Raw genomic sequence first — 18,009 nt, forward strand, 5'->3', positions numbered from 1 at the left:
GAAATGTTAAAACGACAACTGCGACGCCAACTGCGACGGCAACTGCGACTGTGGCTGGTTTGTTGTCTGCGCTACAAAAAATATATATAGCGCACATAAAGACCCAAAAACACACACACACACACACACACACACACACACATAGAGACAGCTTAGACGTGGAGCATTAAATTTATGTGCACGCCAACGGGGGCGTATACGTAACGTGACTCGGCGCGCTTAAAGTGTTGCAAATTGTTGTTGTTGCTGTTGCCCACCTGCCTAGCTAGACAAATATCCACGCTCTACAACATTTTTCTACCTCGAGTGCCTTAAATCCGCACAAATTAAGCTCTAAATTAGAAAGGCATCACTCGAACGTAATTGCCTAGCGCGATTTATCTATATATATAGATATATATATATATATTTTTTTATACATCTCGCTTTTATCTCTTGCAGTTGCCGTCAGACGATACGTGCCGCGCATATGGCAACGGCGAAGCATGTAGCCTAGCTACAGGATCAAAAACCTTGGCACAACTGGAAGGAGCTTAACGCCAGGCCCATCCCCCTCCCGCAGCGCAGCGCAGGCCCCCCCTGTAAATGAGGTGCCATCAAATTGTTGGCGCGGCTTTTGTGGTGCGTATGAAAATTGCAAGCGGCGTCAAATGTGCCTCAAACTTAAAAACATTTGCATAAATTCTTTGCTGTCGAAAGTGTCGCAATTCACAGCAAATACTTAGCACATACACATACACATTCACACACACAGACATTCACACACACTCACAAATACACACACGCTTGTATGGCAGCCGGAAATGTTTTTGTGTTCGTTTGGTCAGCAGCTCTTTTGGGGGCTGAAAGTGACAACAATTATGCATAATTCATATGCCGCACCCCGACAACAACGACAACAACAACAGCAACAACAACAAGAACAACTTTCATTTATCATGCAGCACGCTACGTGTGCCCGGCAGTTAATAAAATGAACCGAGTTTCATTCATTTTTCAGCAGCTGTCAACATGAAACACAATCAAGTCCAAGAAACACTTGAATCCAAATATTCTGACAAAGATCTCTTACAATTATAGATAGAATATTTTTTGGGCATACCAAAAAGTAAAAACTCGAGTAGCTTAAAAGGATTTAATTTAAAGGATATACTTAAATAATCCACTTAAAATTCTTCTCATATTGCAGTCACACTTTCAAATATAGCAAAAAAAAACTCTCAAAAAAGACCTTGTAGAGAGTATTATAATTTTATTAAGAAATGTGTAACCCATTGAAGGTATATACATTCTCCATAAAGTATATATATATATTTTGGATCAGCATCATTAGTGAAAAGGTTGGGTCCTCAAGTAGTCCTCAATGTAGTTCAGTTTATGTTTAGGTTCGGCTATTTTAAGAAACCATAATTTGTCTCAATCTAAACACAAAAATTCAAAACGGGCAGATTGGATCTCCAGGAACTACACAAATTAAAGGACAACAGCACGCAAGACCTCTTAAAATACTATCTTAAGAGTCAGTTACAGTTTTACAACACTGGCTGCCAAATTTTTGTCTAAACACGGCATCAGACGTCAACGAAAACCCCTTTCAAATCGAATCATACCCAAAGATATTTTCTTGATTCTTGGCATTCAAAAGAAACAAGTTCTTAAACGCATTCTCAGCTCTTACATACCCAATTAGCGCTATTCATAGAAAAAAAATTCAATTTAAAATTTCAATTCATGCCTTGGCATTTCTCTGGCTTATACCCTGCACAATTTTTCGGTCAATCAACTATGACAAATTTAGTCATCTATTCATATCAAAAATGCTATTTGTTATTCAAGCTCTCGGCTGTTGTTGTTGCTGCTGCTGCGCCACTGGGAGAGACCCTTGGGCAGCAGCCACACACACACATACACACACATACACACACTCACACACACACTCACACCCACACCGAGCGGCCACGCACAAAACCACAATACAGCAACCCAGCTCTCAGTTCACAGCTCTCACCATTTTCCCTCTCGAGTGACCGCATTTTAATGCCTTTTTCATTGTCCTTACAACTGTGGGCCCGGTCATGACACGCCCATCAATGACGCCCACATTTTCGGGGCCGCTTGCTCTGCCGCTCACATGCACAATTTCGCTTTTGCATACTTTTGAGACGCTGAGGCGACGCGGCGTGTCATCAATCAATCTTGATGTAAAGCTCAGCACAGCGCAGCTCTCGGCCGGCAGCGCTTCGCATCATTTTTTACGCATTCTCCGACAAGCTGTGAAATTTCTTTAGTCGCGTTTTTAATAACTTTTATACAAATGCAAAAAAGAAAGTAAAGCAGAAAATTGTTCATTATGCAGCTTGCAATTTGATTTATGGTATTTTAATGAGCTGTTGCTGTTGTTGTTGGCGGCGTTTGCTGCTGCTGCTGATTTTACAGATGCTTTTGCTGCTGTTGCTGTTAATGTTGCTACTGTTGTTGCTGTTGCGCTTGAGGATATTGCTGCTGTTTAAACTGTTACTGCTGCCATTGGGTTTCCTTTTTAGCTCTCTAAAGTTGCTAACGATTTAGTTGCTGCTGCTAGAGCTGTTGCTGTTGCAGCAACTATTGCTGATGCCCCAGTCATTGATGCAGTTGTTGTTGAAGTAATGTATTGTATTGTATTGATACTGTTGTTGCCTTTGAAGACATTGCTGCTGCTGCTGCCTCTTTCGAAACTGTTGCTTTTGATGCTTCTTAAAGTTGCTATCGATATAGTTGCTGCTGCTGCAACTATTGTTGTTGTTTTTGCCACGGTCGTCATTCCTGCTGATTGCTGCTGTTCTTGCTGCTGATACTTTTGCTAGTATTGCTGCTACTTTTGCTACTGCTATTGTTGTGTTTTTGTAAAGTTTGCTGCTGCTGCATTCACTCGAACTGTTGCTGCCGTTGCGTTTCCTTTTTAGCTCTCTAAGGTTGCTATCGATATAGTTGCTGCTGCTGGATGTGTTGCTGTTGCTGGAGCTGTTGCTGTTCCTGGAACCATTGCTAATGCCCCAGTAACTGATGCTGTTGTTGTTGAAGTTTTGATTTAGCTGATTGTTGCCTTTGTTGCTGTTGCTGATACTGTTGCTACTATTGCTGCTACTTTTGCTGCTGCTACTGGTGTTCTTATTGATTCTTAAAGCTGCTGTCGATACAGTTGCTGTTGCTGGATGTGTTGCTGTTGCTGCAACTTTTGCTGGTGCCTAAGTAATTGTTGCTGTTGTTGTTGAAGTTGGGACTTGCTGCTCTTACTGATACTCTTGCTTCTGTTGCCACTATTGCTGTGACTGTTGCTGCTGTTGTTCCTGTTGTAGGGATTGCTACTGATGCGCTTATTCAAATTGTTGCTGTTGCTGTGCCTACTGTTTTTTCGTTTTTGTGTACCTGCTATTGATATAGTTGATGCTCCTCTAGTTATATTTGCTGGAGGTGTCGCTGTGGCAGCAACAATTGCTGATGCCTTTGTGATTGCTGTTGTTTCAATTGTGGCTATGTTATATTATTTTCTGTTGTTGCTACTGCTATTGCTGTGACTCTTGTAGACATTTCTGCTGCTTCTATTTAAGCTGTTGCTTTCGCCGTGGTGTTGCTTTTGTTGGCTTTTATAGTTGCTGCTGCTGCAACTGTTGCTGTAGCAGCAACTATTGATGTTGCCTTTGTAATGGTTTATGTTATAATTGCTGTTGTTGCAGTTGTGCCTGTTGCTGTTACTCTTGTTGATTTTGTTATTGCTGCCGTGGCTTGTATTGTTGTAGCTGTTGCTGTGGCTACTAATATTGCTGTTGCGGCTGTTATTCTACTGTTATTGCTGACATTGTTGCTGCTGTTGCTAATGTTATTGTTGCTGCTCATGTTGTTATTGTTGCTGTAGCTATTAATATTGTTCCTGGTAGTGTGCTGCTGCTCATGCTGATGTTGTTACTGTTGCCAATGTGCTGTTGCTGTTGTTCCTGTTGTTGCTGCTGTTCACCCATCTACTGCTGCTGTTGCTAGTACTTTTTTTGCTGATGCTGTTGTTTACCCATTGACAACAACAATGTTGCTGTTGCTCTTACATTTTTTGCTTTCGCCAGTGTTGCTGTTGCTGCTGCTTCTTCTGCTGCTGTTGTTGTTGTTGCCTCTGTTTTTGATAGCGTCATGCTGTTTGTTGCTCCTGTCGCTGTTGCCGCTGCTGAGTCATTGTTGGAGTCTCAAAAGCGTTTGTCAATTCGAGCGTAAGTCTTAAATAAATATTCAGCCTTTGCACAGGGCAAAGTTCATGGCCATTGCGTTTGACCAGCAACAACAGCAACAGCAACAGCAGCAACTGCTTTTGGGAGCAGGTCGTTCGAGTTTACAGCTGAAGTGCTGTAAAATTTTAATTGCTTCGCCCTTTTTAAGCCAAATGCCATTAACAAGGACATTGCTACTGGGCCACACTGTTGCACGCGGCGAATACGTGATATGATGCTCCCATATAAGAAATTGTCATTGCCAATTTGCTGGCGGCAACATTTGCTGCTGCTGCTGCCGCTGCTGCCGCCGCCATTATTTTTGCAGCATTTTTGTTGCGCTGTTTTATTGCTCGGTTATTTTAATTAAAAACTTTGCGCAGCTGACAATGCCAAGTGTGCCAAACGCCCCCCGCCCCTTCCCTCTCCGCCCTTCTCTCTCTCGCTCTCAAGTTGCCCGCGGCGCCAGCATCGCCGCCTGCCACAACAGAATGTGCGAAAACAAAGCTGTCAAGACGAGAGCTACTTGTATCTACTTACAACATGCTCATAAGCAGCCAACTGTGTGCCTCCCACACCCCCTGCACAGCCCACAGCCCGCAGCAACAGGCCTGCGCCTTTTGTCTTAGCCTTCGACTTTTGCCATTTTTACGCTCTTAAGCCCTTATTAAAGACATATGCAAAGTACGCAAAGATCTAAAGCGTATACGCGCCGTCGTTGTTGTTCTTGTTGTTGCTGTTGCCACCTTGTTGCTGTTGTCGACACTCGCGTAATTGTTGTTGTTGCTGCCGTTGTTGCTGCTGCTGTTGCCGCGACGTCTAAGCAAAAAGCGCAATGCGTGGGGCTCTAATCCTGCTTAACGTATTGTTGACAACGCGGTCGACGCAGTTATTCAACTGAACAGAAAATGAAAAGTCTATATGTACATCTATATAGATGTATGTATATGTCTGCTATATATAAGAGTACTTACTTGATATAAGTGCGTATAAAAGGCGTCGCGCACAGGTTTCTGCTGCGGGGCTACTTATAATAAGCTGCAAATCTAGCAGCTATATATATATTTATACCCTTGCCTAGGGTATTGTCAATCTGTTACAAGGTGCATAATGCGCACATTCAGACAATTTTGAGTCTAAAAAATATAAATATATTTTCCTAATCAATATCAACAGCCATGACGACAGTTGAAACAAAATATGAGATGTATTATTATCTTCCATAAATACTTTGGTTTGAAATAAAGAAAGCTTTGAGGAAGGATAGCTGCTAATTAGATAGAGAATATCCAATTTTTGAAAGATCAGGCAATGAGAATTAAAATGAATCTAGAATTAATATATTAAAATATTGTGACAAGCGAAGGCTTAAATCAGAAACTATTTTAAGGCTATGAGAAATTTGAAATTAAAATTAATTTAAATTAATATTCAGAAATATTGTGAGAAGCCAAGGTTTAAATCAGAAAACGATTTAAGATGATGAGAAATTTAAAATTAAAATTTAAATTAATTTAATATTATTATATTGAAATATTGCGACAAGCCAAGTCTGAAATCAGAAACTGAAAAAAACCAAGGTTCATAAATAGTATCTAAAGCCCGTAAGTTGCTTCGAGCCGTGAATCGAACCAATGACTACTTTTTTCTCAGTTCACAGACAGCTCTGTTCTTGATATAGAAACGAGTGTCTGCCTATCACAAAGTTGGTATTCATATAAAAAACAATCCATGCTGCATGAACCATCCGTGAACGACTGTTCCTAAATTTTCATAAAGTATTATTAAAGCCTTTTACCTCGAAAGTGTTTTCCAAGTTGTATTTAACATTTACGCAGTTGTATTACCCATATTTAAATATGTTTCGCTGCATTACCCTCATTTCAAGTGTTCAGCTATGCGATTTAAGTAGCTCCTCGTGCATTTTGTGCTCAAAGCATAGTTTTTAGTGAGCGCTGTGCCCACCTGTTTTTAATTAACATACATTTAAGCAAACAAAAGCTTGAAATGGGGCAAAAAAATGCAGCACAAAAATGTGTTTTTAATTGCGATGCGCGGCAAAATGCATTCATCAGTTGCTGTGTGTGTGCGAGCGTGTGTATGTGTGTGTGTGTGTGTGTGTTGTTGTTGTTGTGGCTGGCAAATAAGCTGGCAGGTCCTTGGCCAAAGCGCCGTGAATGCAAACAATTAACTTGGCCATCATAAAGGCCAATGCCAAAGCCAAATGAAAGAGTAAACAGAGAAAAGACTGAAAAGCGAATTTTTATTATGGCCCTTGGAAAAGTCAGTGAAATGAACTTTAAGCGCAGTCAACCGCTTGGAAACGTCTGAACGTCTGGCAACGTCAGGAGTTCGGTTACCCAAACCCGCTCCTCCCTCTCTCTCTCTCTCTCTCCCATCGAGCCGTGTGCATTCAGCCGTTTTCGAATTTTTCTTGTAATTTGCAACAATGTTCAGAGACTGCATGTTGTTGACGACAACGACAACGACAAGGTCCCTTGCCATCTTTGTTGTTTGACATGATAAAGCCAAACAAAGCGCCACCCACTAGACACCAGCCCCTAGTCGACAATCTGGCAGCCCCATCTGGGTGAACCCCTTAACGGGTGTCGCATACCAGAGACGTCCCGTCGCTTGATTGGCGTCAAGAAACGCATCAAGACGCAAGGTGACTTTCAAGTTCAAAGCAAGATGTTAACTGCCATCGTGAGAGGGGTTAACCCAATGAGGGGTAAATGGGTTTATATGTGTATAATGTCGGATATGCTTCGGCTTTGCACGGACTAAGTTTTTATCACTCATTTTTCCGCTACTTTCCGTGCGGGTGGATTTTTCGATAAATTTGAAACACGTCACAGAGATCATTGAAGAAAGTTTGAAGCTGACAATTGATACATTTGCGAACAACATTTTCCGCCATAGTTTCTTAATACATCAAGAAAGTGTTGCTCAGGGTTTCTATGGACTTTTTGGAATTTGCATTGCTCAATCAGTCATCAGTCAATCAATCAGTACTAGACGTTGTATATATGTAGTTTATAAAATATACAATATAGACTAAGATTTAAATGATGAAAACAGTCTTTTGTCTGAGCTATCTGAAGATCAATCAGTCTGTAAATCAATTGCTCAGTATATACTTTGTCTGAGCTGTCTGAAGATCAATCAGAAAATTAATCAGTCAGGACAAACAGTGTTATATGACAAAGAATAAGAACTGTCTGAAGCTCGGCAGTTAATCAGTTAGTCGGTCAATCATACAGTTAATTCGTTACTCAGTCAGGTAATCAATCACCAAGTAAAAAATATATAAATATATTAATTGATAGCTGTTTCAAGATCAATCAGCCAGTTAGTGAGTCAATCCGTGTTTCACTCAGTCAGGACAAACGGTTTTATAAACATTAATAAGTCGCTGTCTAAGGTTCAATCAGTCAATCAATATCAGTTAGTCATAAGTTAGTCAATTTTTCATCAATCAGTAATTGAGTTAGTCAATAACTATGTAGGTATAAAATTCAGAAAGTCAATCAGCTGTTCAGCCAATCAGTTAGTTTGTCAATCAGTTACTCAATCAATCAGTTAGTCAATCAATCTGTGTGTCAGTCATTAAGGCAAACAGTATTCTATGCATAAACAATTGTCTGAAGTTCAATCAGTCAGTCATCAATCAATAATTCAGTCATTCAATAAGTAAGAAATATAGTTAGAGAGTCAATCAGTTTGTCAGTCAATCAATCTGTGTGTCAGTCAGTTAGGTCTAACAGTATTGTACACATTCAATCAGTCAGTCATCAATCAGTGGTTCAGACAGGCAACACATAGCTAGAGAGTCAGTCTGTTAATGAGTCAGTCAGTCAATCAGTTGGTCAGTCATTCGGTTAGTCAATCAGCTAGTCAGTTATTGACGGTATACCGTGAAAGGGCCATAAAAAATTCTTTTATGAGCCTTGAAAATTGCCCCTTTATGAGGCATATTGTTGGCCATAAGCAAAGCTTAAGCAACTGCTAAATAGCCCATCGATGCCACAAGCCAAAAGCATGTCTGGCATTTGCAATTAATGCCTTTTGGGCCAATAGCAACCGAATCCGGCCAGTTGCCGCAAGCCATTTGAGATTGTTGCAATGTCAAAGGCAACAATTAAATGTGCCACCAACTTGGGCCGTTCGCACACGGCTCGTGTATCTGTGGTTTCGCATGCTTGACAATTAGGCCGCACAGTACATTAATTATGCATGCGTGTTCTTGTGTGTGTGTGTGCTTTTGTGTGTAAACTGTGTGTGCATGTGTGTGTTTTTGGTTTGCTCTGACGCCCAACGAAATTCTCCAATTTCCTGTGACACACACGCCACTCAATGCCAAAGCATTTTTTTGGCGAACCGCAAATATACATTCAGAAGACAGACAAACTCGCAGCACACACACACACACACACTCACACACTCGCACTGGGTCTGGTTATTTGAGCCATATGCCTTGCAAGGACCGCACGTAATTAGCCCTCCCCAAACGTTGCGTAACTTGATAGTTTTAATTGGCATTCGCTTGTGCCACCGAAATTTGATTAAAATGTGCTTCGTATTTAATTAAATGGCGCCATATAATTGGAAAACAGAATGTCAAATGTATAAAGTAAAAAAAAAAAGTGTTGAAAAATATTGGAAATACAAGCAAAACCATAGAACTATTCATATCTAATTACAGTATTTGCTCTGCGATTTATGCTCTTTGTTATTTTAAATCAGACCTATTCTTTCAATTAAAACAGATTTTGGAGTGTTAAAATTACAAAGAACTTGCAATACTTAACATAGAGCATATAAAAGATGGTGCACTATAGAAAGACGAACAAAACCAAATAAACGATGAGTGAAAAATGTAAAATATGACATACTTATAGTAAAAAAAATATAGAGCCTAGGACAGAAATCGTAGATTACAGAGCATATTATTTAGAGTATATGACATAGCAAAACATGAAGCATGGAATTCGGAATGCAGACAACAAAAAAGAACGTGCAGTACCTTAAATAACATAACAAAGAGCCTATTGAAGAAACCGTAAATTATAGGGTATCAAATGCAAAGTATATAACATAGAACATAGAACTTAAAATAAAAGAAAATATATTATGTGCAAGACTTAAAATAACAACAGAATAAGGAATACAAAATACAATTTCGAACACAAATAGAACATGCAATACTTCACATAACATAATAAAGACAATAGAATATTGAGCCTAGAACATAAGCCCTAAATTACAGAGAATAGAACATAGAATATAGTAAAAATAATGTGTGCAAGATTTAAAATAGCATAAAGCTTAAGAAGGGATATCATAGAATACAGAGCAAAGTAAACAGAATACAGGATACGATTCTGAATGTAACACATAGAGCAAGGAATTTGGAATACAGAAAAAATATAGAACAACACTACAGATAATAGAATATAGGATCTAGATCCTAGAGCAAAAGTATAAAATATAACATAGAGCATAGAATTATATATTCAAGACTTGAAATGGCACAGAACATAGAGCTTAAAGCAGATACCGAAGAAGCTTATAAGCATAAATATATTATAAAAATATAAAAATTATATGAAAGAATAAACATGTTCTATGTTCATGTTTATCTAATATATCATAATTCTAATACCAAGCACGCACATGCATCACATAAAAGACAGCATAAATGCTGTCTAACGTATTAATGTCTGCATGGAAAAAGTTTGGCTTATTAAAATCTATAATCTATGGAAAATGCATTTGATATAAGCGCTCCGCACTGAAGGCAAAGTTTTGTGTTTTTATGCGGAAATGTTGAATGCATGTTGAGTTTTCTGCAGTTTTTCTCGAGTTTCCATGAGTTTTCTTGGCATTCCTTTTGCATTGCCAACGGCTAATTAGAAGCGTTTTTCCCCCTCTCAGTTTATGTCGAATGCGGGAAGTTTATCAAAGCAGATTTGCAACGCACACAAACAAATACCCCACCTTCTACACACACACACACAGAGGGAGAGAGGGGTTGAGTTGTGCGTAGCTTTTGACATTTTCCTTTGTAATTAATCGCAGCAGATGCAGCCGCACCTGCAGTTGAGTTAGTTCACAAGGCAAGTTAATTGAATTTGTGTTGCATTTGCACAAATTCCACATACGCCGTGTATGCTGCCAGTGTGTGCGTACGTGTTTACGTGTGTGTGTGTGTGTGTGTGTGTGTGTGTACGAGTGTGTGGCATGTGGCCTTAACAAATTAAGCAATTTGCTGTGCATCTGCTGCCGCTGCTACTGCAGCAGTCAGGTGACTCTTGAGCGCATTTATCAAAGAGGACTTTGGTTCGGCACTTTGCATGGCCAAGCCACATTATTCATGGTTCCTTGAATCCTTGACTCCTTGCCTCATTGTTATACTCTGTAACTAATAAAATTTATTTGCGTGGGCATATATGTGACGCTTTGTGTGAAGGTATGTGACGTATGCAAGCAACTAACTATATGTTCCTAATCAGGACAACATGCAGAATTGATCTTTAACGCATGTAGGATTTTGCTATATTTTCTTAATATCGTTAAATATCGATACATAAATATCAATAAATGACGATTTTTGAATATCGATAAATATCAATATATATAGATGTTTCTCAATATCGATAAATATCAAAGTTTCTCGGTATCAATAATGAACGACTCAGTATCGATTAAATTCGACTCTTATAGTTAATATCGATACATATCGAGTTGGCTAAAAATCGATAAATATCGATTTGGCTCAAAATTGATAAATTTCGACGTGGCTCAAATCGATAAATATCGATTGGGCTCAACATCGATTTCGCTCAATATAGGTACCGAGTTTGCTCTACACCATCGATTTTCACAACATTGATTTGAATCCTGGGTTTTTTAAACACAGAACTTAATAAAAGCTAGACACACCCCATTTGACAGTTTAGAGCTGGTTACAGGGTATCTTTTAGTGGGCCGCCCCTCACTTAAACACATTTTATTCTTATGGTTGTTGTTGTTGTTCTGCCATCTAGTCTAGTGCTACACAAAAGGATCTGCTCTTGGCTCTGTTTTATTGCATTCGACAGTAGCCTAGTGGACCGCCTGCGTTCCACTTCCTTACTCCTCCTTCAGCTCCTCCTCCTTCTCGTTACGAGCCACCTCAACCACTGACTACAAAATTGCTAGCGCAAACAAAGGCAACAGCATGAAAAGTGTGGAAAGTGATGCATGTGCTGCAGTTGGTGATTTATGATGATGATGATAATGGCCTGATATTGCAGCTGCTGGCATTGAGGCAGAAGCTGGAACCAGTGGGTGCACCAGGGATGCCTTTCTGAGGGCGTTTCTGTTAATTTAACCATTATCTGGGAAAGGGGTGCAGTTGCAGTGCATAATTAAGTTATGACAATAGTTGTTGATGCTGTTACTGCCATGCTAGATATGCAGCTGTTAATTGCCTTTAATAGTTGCCACTACTGTAAATTTTATAATTGCTGTTATTATTGTGAATGCTACTGCTAGTTGCCTTAAATTCAATATATACGAGGTTATTGCTACAATTACTAATACTGCTACAGTTGTTATTGCTGCTACAGTTGCCTTTTCTCAACAGTTACTTTAACTGCTACAGTTGCAGTAAATACTACTACTGTAACTAATACTGTTACAGTGATTCTTACTGCAACAGTTGATTTTTCGCATCGGTTACTTTAACTATTTAAGTTACAGTAACTGTTACAGTTACAGTTACAGTTACTGCAACAGTAACGAATACTGTTAGTGCTTCTCACTGCTACATTTACCTTTCCACAATCACTGTATCTGTTACAATTGCAGTAACTACAATAGTTACTGTAAATGCAACTGGTTTGTTGTTACTGCAACAGTAACGAATTCAGTTACAATGATTCTTACTGCAACAGTTGATTTTTCGCATCGATTACTTAAACTATTGCAGTTACAGTAACTGACAGATACTAAAGCTGTAACTGGTTTGTTGTTACTGCTAAAGTTACTAATACTGTCAAAGTGATTTTTCCTGCTACAGTTCCCTTTCCACAATCACTGTAACTGCTACAATTGCAGTAACGGCAATAGCTACTGTAACTGCAACTGGCATGTTTTTTCTGCTACAGTAACGAATTCTGTTACAATGGTTCTTACTGCTACAGTTGATTTTTTGCATCGATTACTTTAACTATTACAGCTGCAGTTACTGCAATAGTTACTGTAACTGCAACTGGTTTGATGTTCCTGCAACAGTTACATTGATTCTTGCTGCTACAGTTGCCCTTTCGCAACATTTTCTTTAACTACTTTAGTTGCAGTTACTAGTACAGTTAACTGTAACTGCAACAGTTCCCATTACTGTCAATATTTTCTGTGACTACACCAGTTGCTTCTACTAGTACTTCTGTTACTGTCACTGTATCAGTTGCTTTACTGCTGTGATTGTTGTTACTGCCACAGTTGACGTATTGCTGCTGCTTCGCTGATTCGTAAAATCCTCTGTTGCTGACACTTCCGCCGTAACTTCAACTGCTGCTGCTTCTGATTACTGTGACTGATGCTACTGCTACTGCTGCTCTTACCTTTATACTGCAATTTCCAGTGCTGTCGCCTTAACTTAATCATATTAACCACAATTGCCGACTGTTATCGCGGCTCGTTTTTCTTCGCCCGCCATCAGACAGCTCGTGCGTAAAGTAATTTATGTATTGCCACGCCCATTTGAACTGCCTCTCGCACACACACAGGTACACACACGTGCACACACGGCGACTAAAAAAGACATTTAAAGGCCGCACATTTGTTTAACTCGCTTTTCTGCCAGTTTGTTTATTTGTTTTTCTCCTATTTTACTTCGGTTGGTTATTTTTTTCGTTCTGTAAAATGTCGAATCTGAAATGTCTGCCACAAATTTTGCCACATTATTTTGTTTTGTTTGGCATCAGTTTAAAGCCACATATCAAGTTGGGACAGCAGTGAAAATAAATTTTATGCCGCAGCATGCGTTGCCCTTGACGCAGCTGCTTTGTCATTTTCACGTACACGCCCCCAAACCAAAACGCCTTCAAATACAAACGAGCCACGCCCCCCCACCACCATGCCTCAGTCATCTGCTAGTAAAAAAGGAAAAACTTGGCACACACAACAACGGAACAAAAAATGACATAAAGCGACATAATAATTTCGCCTTTGAAATTGCCTTACAATTGCCTTTTTTTTTGTGGCGCTCTGGGATTTGATTCCCCCAACCAAAACGCACCCCTGCGCTCGCAGGACGCGCTTATTTTTAGCTTTGCCGCTTGAAAAACATTCCTGTTTTTATGCGCTACGACTTTGCACTCTACATAAAGGTATTATCGACTTTTTAAGGCATTTGGTTTCACAAGAGTCGCAGCTGCCGTAGAACTGAGTTTGGGAGAGAGTAGGTAAAGTTCTATGTTGCCACTGCTACAGTAACTGCTGCTGTTTTTGTAGTCTTGCTGTATTTGTCGAATTAACAGTTGCTGCTAACATGTATATCTACTGTTAAGCCTATGTTAAGTTGACCGCAAATGTGTATGGTATTATTACAGCCATTGCTGTTGCTACTGTTGTTATTGCTTTTACAATAACTTATACTGCTCTATTTATTCTTACTGCTGCTACTGTGAAAGTATGTTATTTTTATCTGTATAGCTGCTACTGTTATTGCTTTTAATACTGTAACTGTGACTGATATGGAAAATGTTTGTGACCTTTTGCTAACTGCTATTGCTACTTGGTGCTACTGTTACTGTGACTGCATATAGCTGTTACTAATAGTATCCCTGTAGATGCTACTGTTATTAATGTGGTTAACACTACTGCCGTTCTTACAGCTCGCTGCCACAGTTTGTATTTACTAAGCTTACATTCACTGTTTTTGGGTATGTTACTGCTTACAGCCACAGTTACTGTAAAGTGCAGCTTATACAGCTACTGCAATTGGGTATGTTACTGGCACAGTGAGTGTTTACTGCTTTTCTTACTGTAACGACTTTTAGCTATGCCACTGCTACGGTTACTGCGATTCTTACTGCTACTGCCGTGTTACTGCTACTGCAACTGCTTCGTTCTACAGCTACTGCTATATGTTAAGTACTTGCTACTATTTCAAACAATTGATTTTACTATTAGTAATGTTTCTGTTAATACTACTGTTGGTATTACTGCTGGTTTTGCTGCTGTAATTACCCTTATGGCTTCTGTGTCTGAATGCGACTGTAAATCTTAACTTTAACTACTTATTGCTACTCTTACTGCTACTACAACAGACCCTCGCAAAATTTCTGTTATCCTTGGTGTTAATGTTACAGCTGCTGTTACTGTTACTGTAAAAGTTATACACCTTCAAAAACATGGCATTTAAGTGTATCAACGCTTCGACTTGGCCTAGTCTGTTTTCCTTTTTTTATGACTGGCACTCAGTCTTATCAACAGGCATTTGCACTCATCCACGGCACCTCATATGTTTGTTTGCCAAGATATGCACACAAAGTGCCAAACCGGAAAATGTGCGAAAATGAAAATTGACTTAACAGGGAAAAGTGAAGCTAAAAAAAATAAACCATAACAAAATGAAACTCTGCGCTCATTTACCTAGTTATACCTGCTGGCAGCTGTTTTCATATAGTGGCCGCTACACGACAAGTAAATGACATTTGCTTAATATGAAATAGGAAGAGTTTCCCGGTGGAAGCCACACTAATGCGAAATGCGCGTTTCATTTAGTTGTGAAAAGTATTCGGTTTTCCCCGTTGAAACGTTGCTGCCATGTCGCACATGTCGCATGCATAATCATTAATAAAAACTAAATAGATTGAAGCCAGTCTCGTGGCTGTTGCTTCTGTAGCTAGTTAATGGCATTCATTAGCACCCACTACCCTCACACACACACACACACACACGCACACACACACTCAAACACACACACACCCCCATAAAACTCGCAAGCGACTTTCTTAAAGTTTCCGCTTTGCCCTTCTGCCTTATGTGTTAGCTTTGTATACCCTGTACTTCTTGAAAATGACTGAAAAGGGTTTTGTGAGAGGGTCATGTGAAACCGAAAGAAGAAACCGTCTGCGAGCCTTTTAAGTACATGAAGTATATATTCTTAGCTATATCTGCCAAGCTGGGCAGATATAGCCCTGTGCTGTCTGTCTGTTTGTATCACTATTGGAAGATTTTGAAATGTGAAATATAAGATCGTATATCATAAGCAGCAGAGATGTTTCTTAGATTCTAAGCATTTCTTTAATATCGATAAGTATCGATATTAAGTATCGATTGTAATGCTTATCGAGCCTTTCTCTGCGATTATACCTGCCCCAGTTGATACGAAGCTGAAAGGGGTGCAGAGGTATTTATAATTTATATTTATATTATTGTATATATATGCATTTAAATGCGTTATATAATCTTTAAGGAATGCATAACTATCGTATACAAATACTGAGGTTCTTAAGGAATGAAGTTTTCATAGTGTGTGGCCTGAAGGAAAGAGTGTGTGTGCGTGTTGGAAACAAAAATATTTTCGGGTACAGAGAATCTGCTAGTCGGATACATTTGACTTACGCACGCTTACATGATACCCGCTGGGCTTGGCCGGCGCCCAATTAATCTTAATTAAAGTCCTGTGCGCGTTGCTAGCTCAACTCTCGCATATGTGTGGGCGTGTCCGCGGGCGTCAGCAGCTGTTGCTGCTGCCCCTTCGCTTCCATTTCATTTAATTGTAATACATTTGTCTGCTGCCTAATGGCAAATTTACGTGCGTCGCATAAATCAACTTTTGCGCTCGACGATTTATTTTTAGCATTTACGAAACGCAACCCAAACGAATTGATAAACAAAATGCGCGGCAAATGGTTTTTATTTACAGCTTTGTCCAAAGCCGCTAATTATGCAACAATCGGTTGCAAGCGGCAGCAGTAGCAGCAGCAGTAAATTGCGTTCCTCGCTGACCCGACCCGGCATGAAATGTAAAATGCGCTGATTACACACAAACGTGCAACACGCACACAACTGCATACAAATGTCAGCCATTGTTGATGTTGCCGCTCCTTTGTTTAGCTGCTGTTGTTGCAACAGTTGCTGCTGCTGCTGCTGCCGCTGCATCGCTAATCTCCACGCTGGACATGCTTGTATTCCATTTAAACGCAATCAACAGGATATTAAATGCGAGCTATTGTTACCAATTCACAAGTCGAGAGCACGTCGAATAACAATCAACTTTTTATTATGCGCAACCATTACAAACTGCGCAAATTAACAATTTGCCGAAACGAGCAACATATATATGCCCTGAACCCATTAAAAATGGGTAAAAATGATATAATATTTTTGTGCAAATGTATCTAACAGGCAGAAGGAAGCATCTCCGACGCCATATATATATATATATATTGATCAGCATCAATAGCCGAGTCGATCTAGCCATTTCCGTCCGTCTGTCTGTCCATCTGTCCGTATGAATGAACGCAAGGATCTCAGAAACTATAAGAGCTAGATACTTGAAATTTTGGCTGTAGGTCCTCCTAGTCCCCGCGCATATCGAGTTTATTTCCGATATTCGATAACTTGCCCCGTTTCCAAGTAATCAATAAAAATCGATATCGAAATCTTGTTTTTTGAGCAATTTGGTAAATAATAAGAGCTAAGATCACCAAACTTGGCATGTAGCTTCTGGAATAGTATACATATATCAAGTATCTTTCATTTTATACCTATCGCCTGTTGGAAGAAGAGGGTTCAGGGTATCCCCTAGTCGGGAGCTCCCGTCTAGAACCTCTTACTTGTTTTATATATGTATTTATTATATGCTCGCAGAGAGTACTTGTATATTGTCGCAATATGTGCTGGAACATATCCGAGAGAGATCCTTTCAATACATTATACAGCTCCCATAGGAACTATCGCTAACAAAAATTTTGTTTTATACACTTGTAGAGGGTCATGTCACGAAATGTGTAATGCATAGGGGAACAACATCTCCGACCTTATAAGGTATATATACATTTACGAGCTTCACTATCCTCTCATATCTGCAAGGCCATATTGCAAATATCTAAAAGGGTAGTAAATCTGCGGTGTGCCGAACATATTCTATTCTTTGTATATATAGCTATAAGCTTTTGCTTGCCTTTAAAGGTTGAACAAAAATCCTTTGACCTTTGGAATACTTTATCATTTACGTAGCTCTCATTGCAGATGTCGGACGTTAATTATGTTATTCTTAAGAAACTTTGTTGTGTCCAAAAATAAAATACACATAATCTTAATTTTTGGATGCGTATTTAACAATACTCTTTTCTCATTTTCTCTCTCTCAATTCTGTTTATAATCTATCTGAAAAATATCATATAATTAATATAATTTCATTATTTTTCCCACATAAACTGCTCGTTATATCTATTTAATTTTAATTAAATTCGCGCAGTGCTCATAATCATTATAGGCGATAATGCTTATATAGTTAACGCTAAAGCAAATCCAGTCACGTTTCGTGTACTCAAAACCTTAGGAAAATGCTTTCGATTTGCGTTGTTTCCAGTTGTGGACAATTAATTAACTAATTAGCGCTTTGTGTTGCATTTATTAATGCCAAACAACAATAATTGCGATTAGTGTTGCGCCTGTCGCAGCTGCTGGCTTTAATTTATGGCCAAGGCTTGTGGCGAATGACCAAAAATAAAAAAAGCCGGAGAATCGAACGGCAAGGTGCTCGGCTCTGGGC

The 18,009-nt window shown here is 39.3% G+C and overlaps 2 protein-coding genes across 2 annotated transcripts in view; one reads left to right on the forward strand and one right to left on the reverse strand.

Moving 5' to 3' along the window:
* The first annotated feature begins 574 nt into the window (after positions 1-574).
* unc-13-4A overlaps positions 575-18,009 on the forward strand; it is a 48,569-nt gene continuing 31,134 nt past the window's right edge. Inside the window, exon 1 of the mRNA XM_064685658.1 lies at positions 575-621. The gene's annotated coding sequence lies outside the window, so the exon portion shown is untranslated. The remainder of the gene's footprint in view (positions 622-18,009) is intronic.
* Positions 2,565-3,995, reverse strand: LOC135430762 (putative uncharacterized protein DDB_G0286901). The gene is made up of 3 exons (XM_064685552.1): positions 3,944-3,995; positions 3,177-3,405; positions 2,565-3,135 (listed from the first exon to the last, which is right to left on the reverse strand). Exons 1-3 carry the CDS (start codon positions 3,993-3,995, stop codon positions 2,565-2,567), a joined length of 852 nt encoding a protein of 283 aa, XP_064541622.1.

This window comes from Drosophila montana, unplaced genomic scaffold, assembly GCF_035044405.1.
Source record: "Drosophila montana isolate Dmon_TW-CO22-7 unplaced genomic scaffold, ASM3504440v1 contig_3083_1, whole genome shotgun sequence".
Classification (NCBI taxonomy): domain Eukaryota; kingdom Metazoa; phylum Arthropoda; class Insecta; order Diptera; family Drosophilidae; genus Drosophila; species Drosophila montana.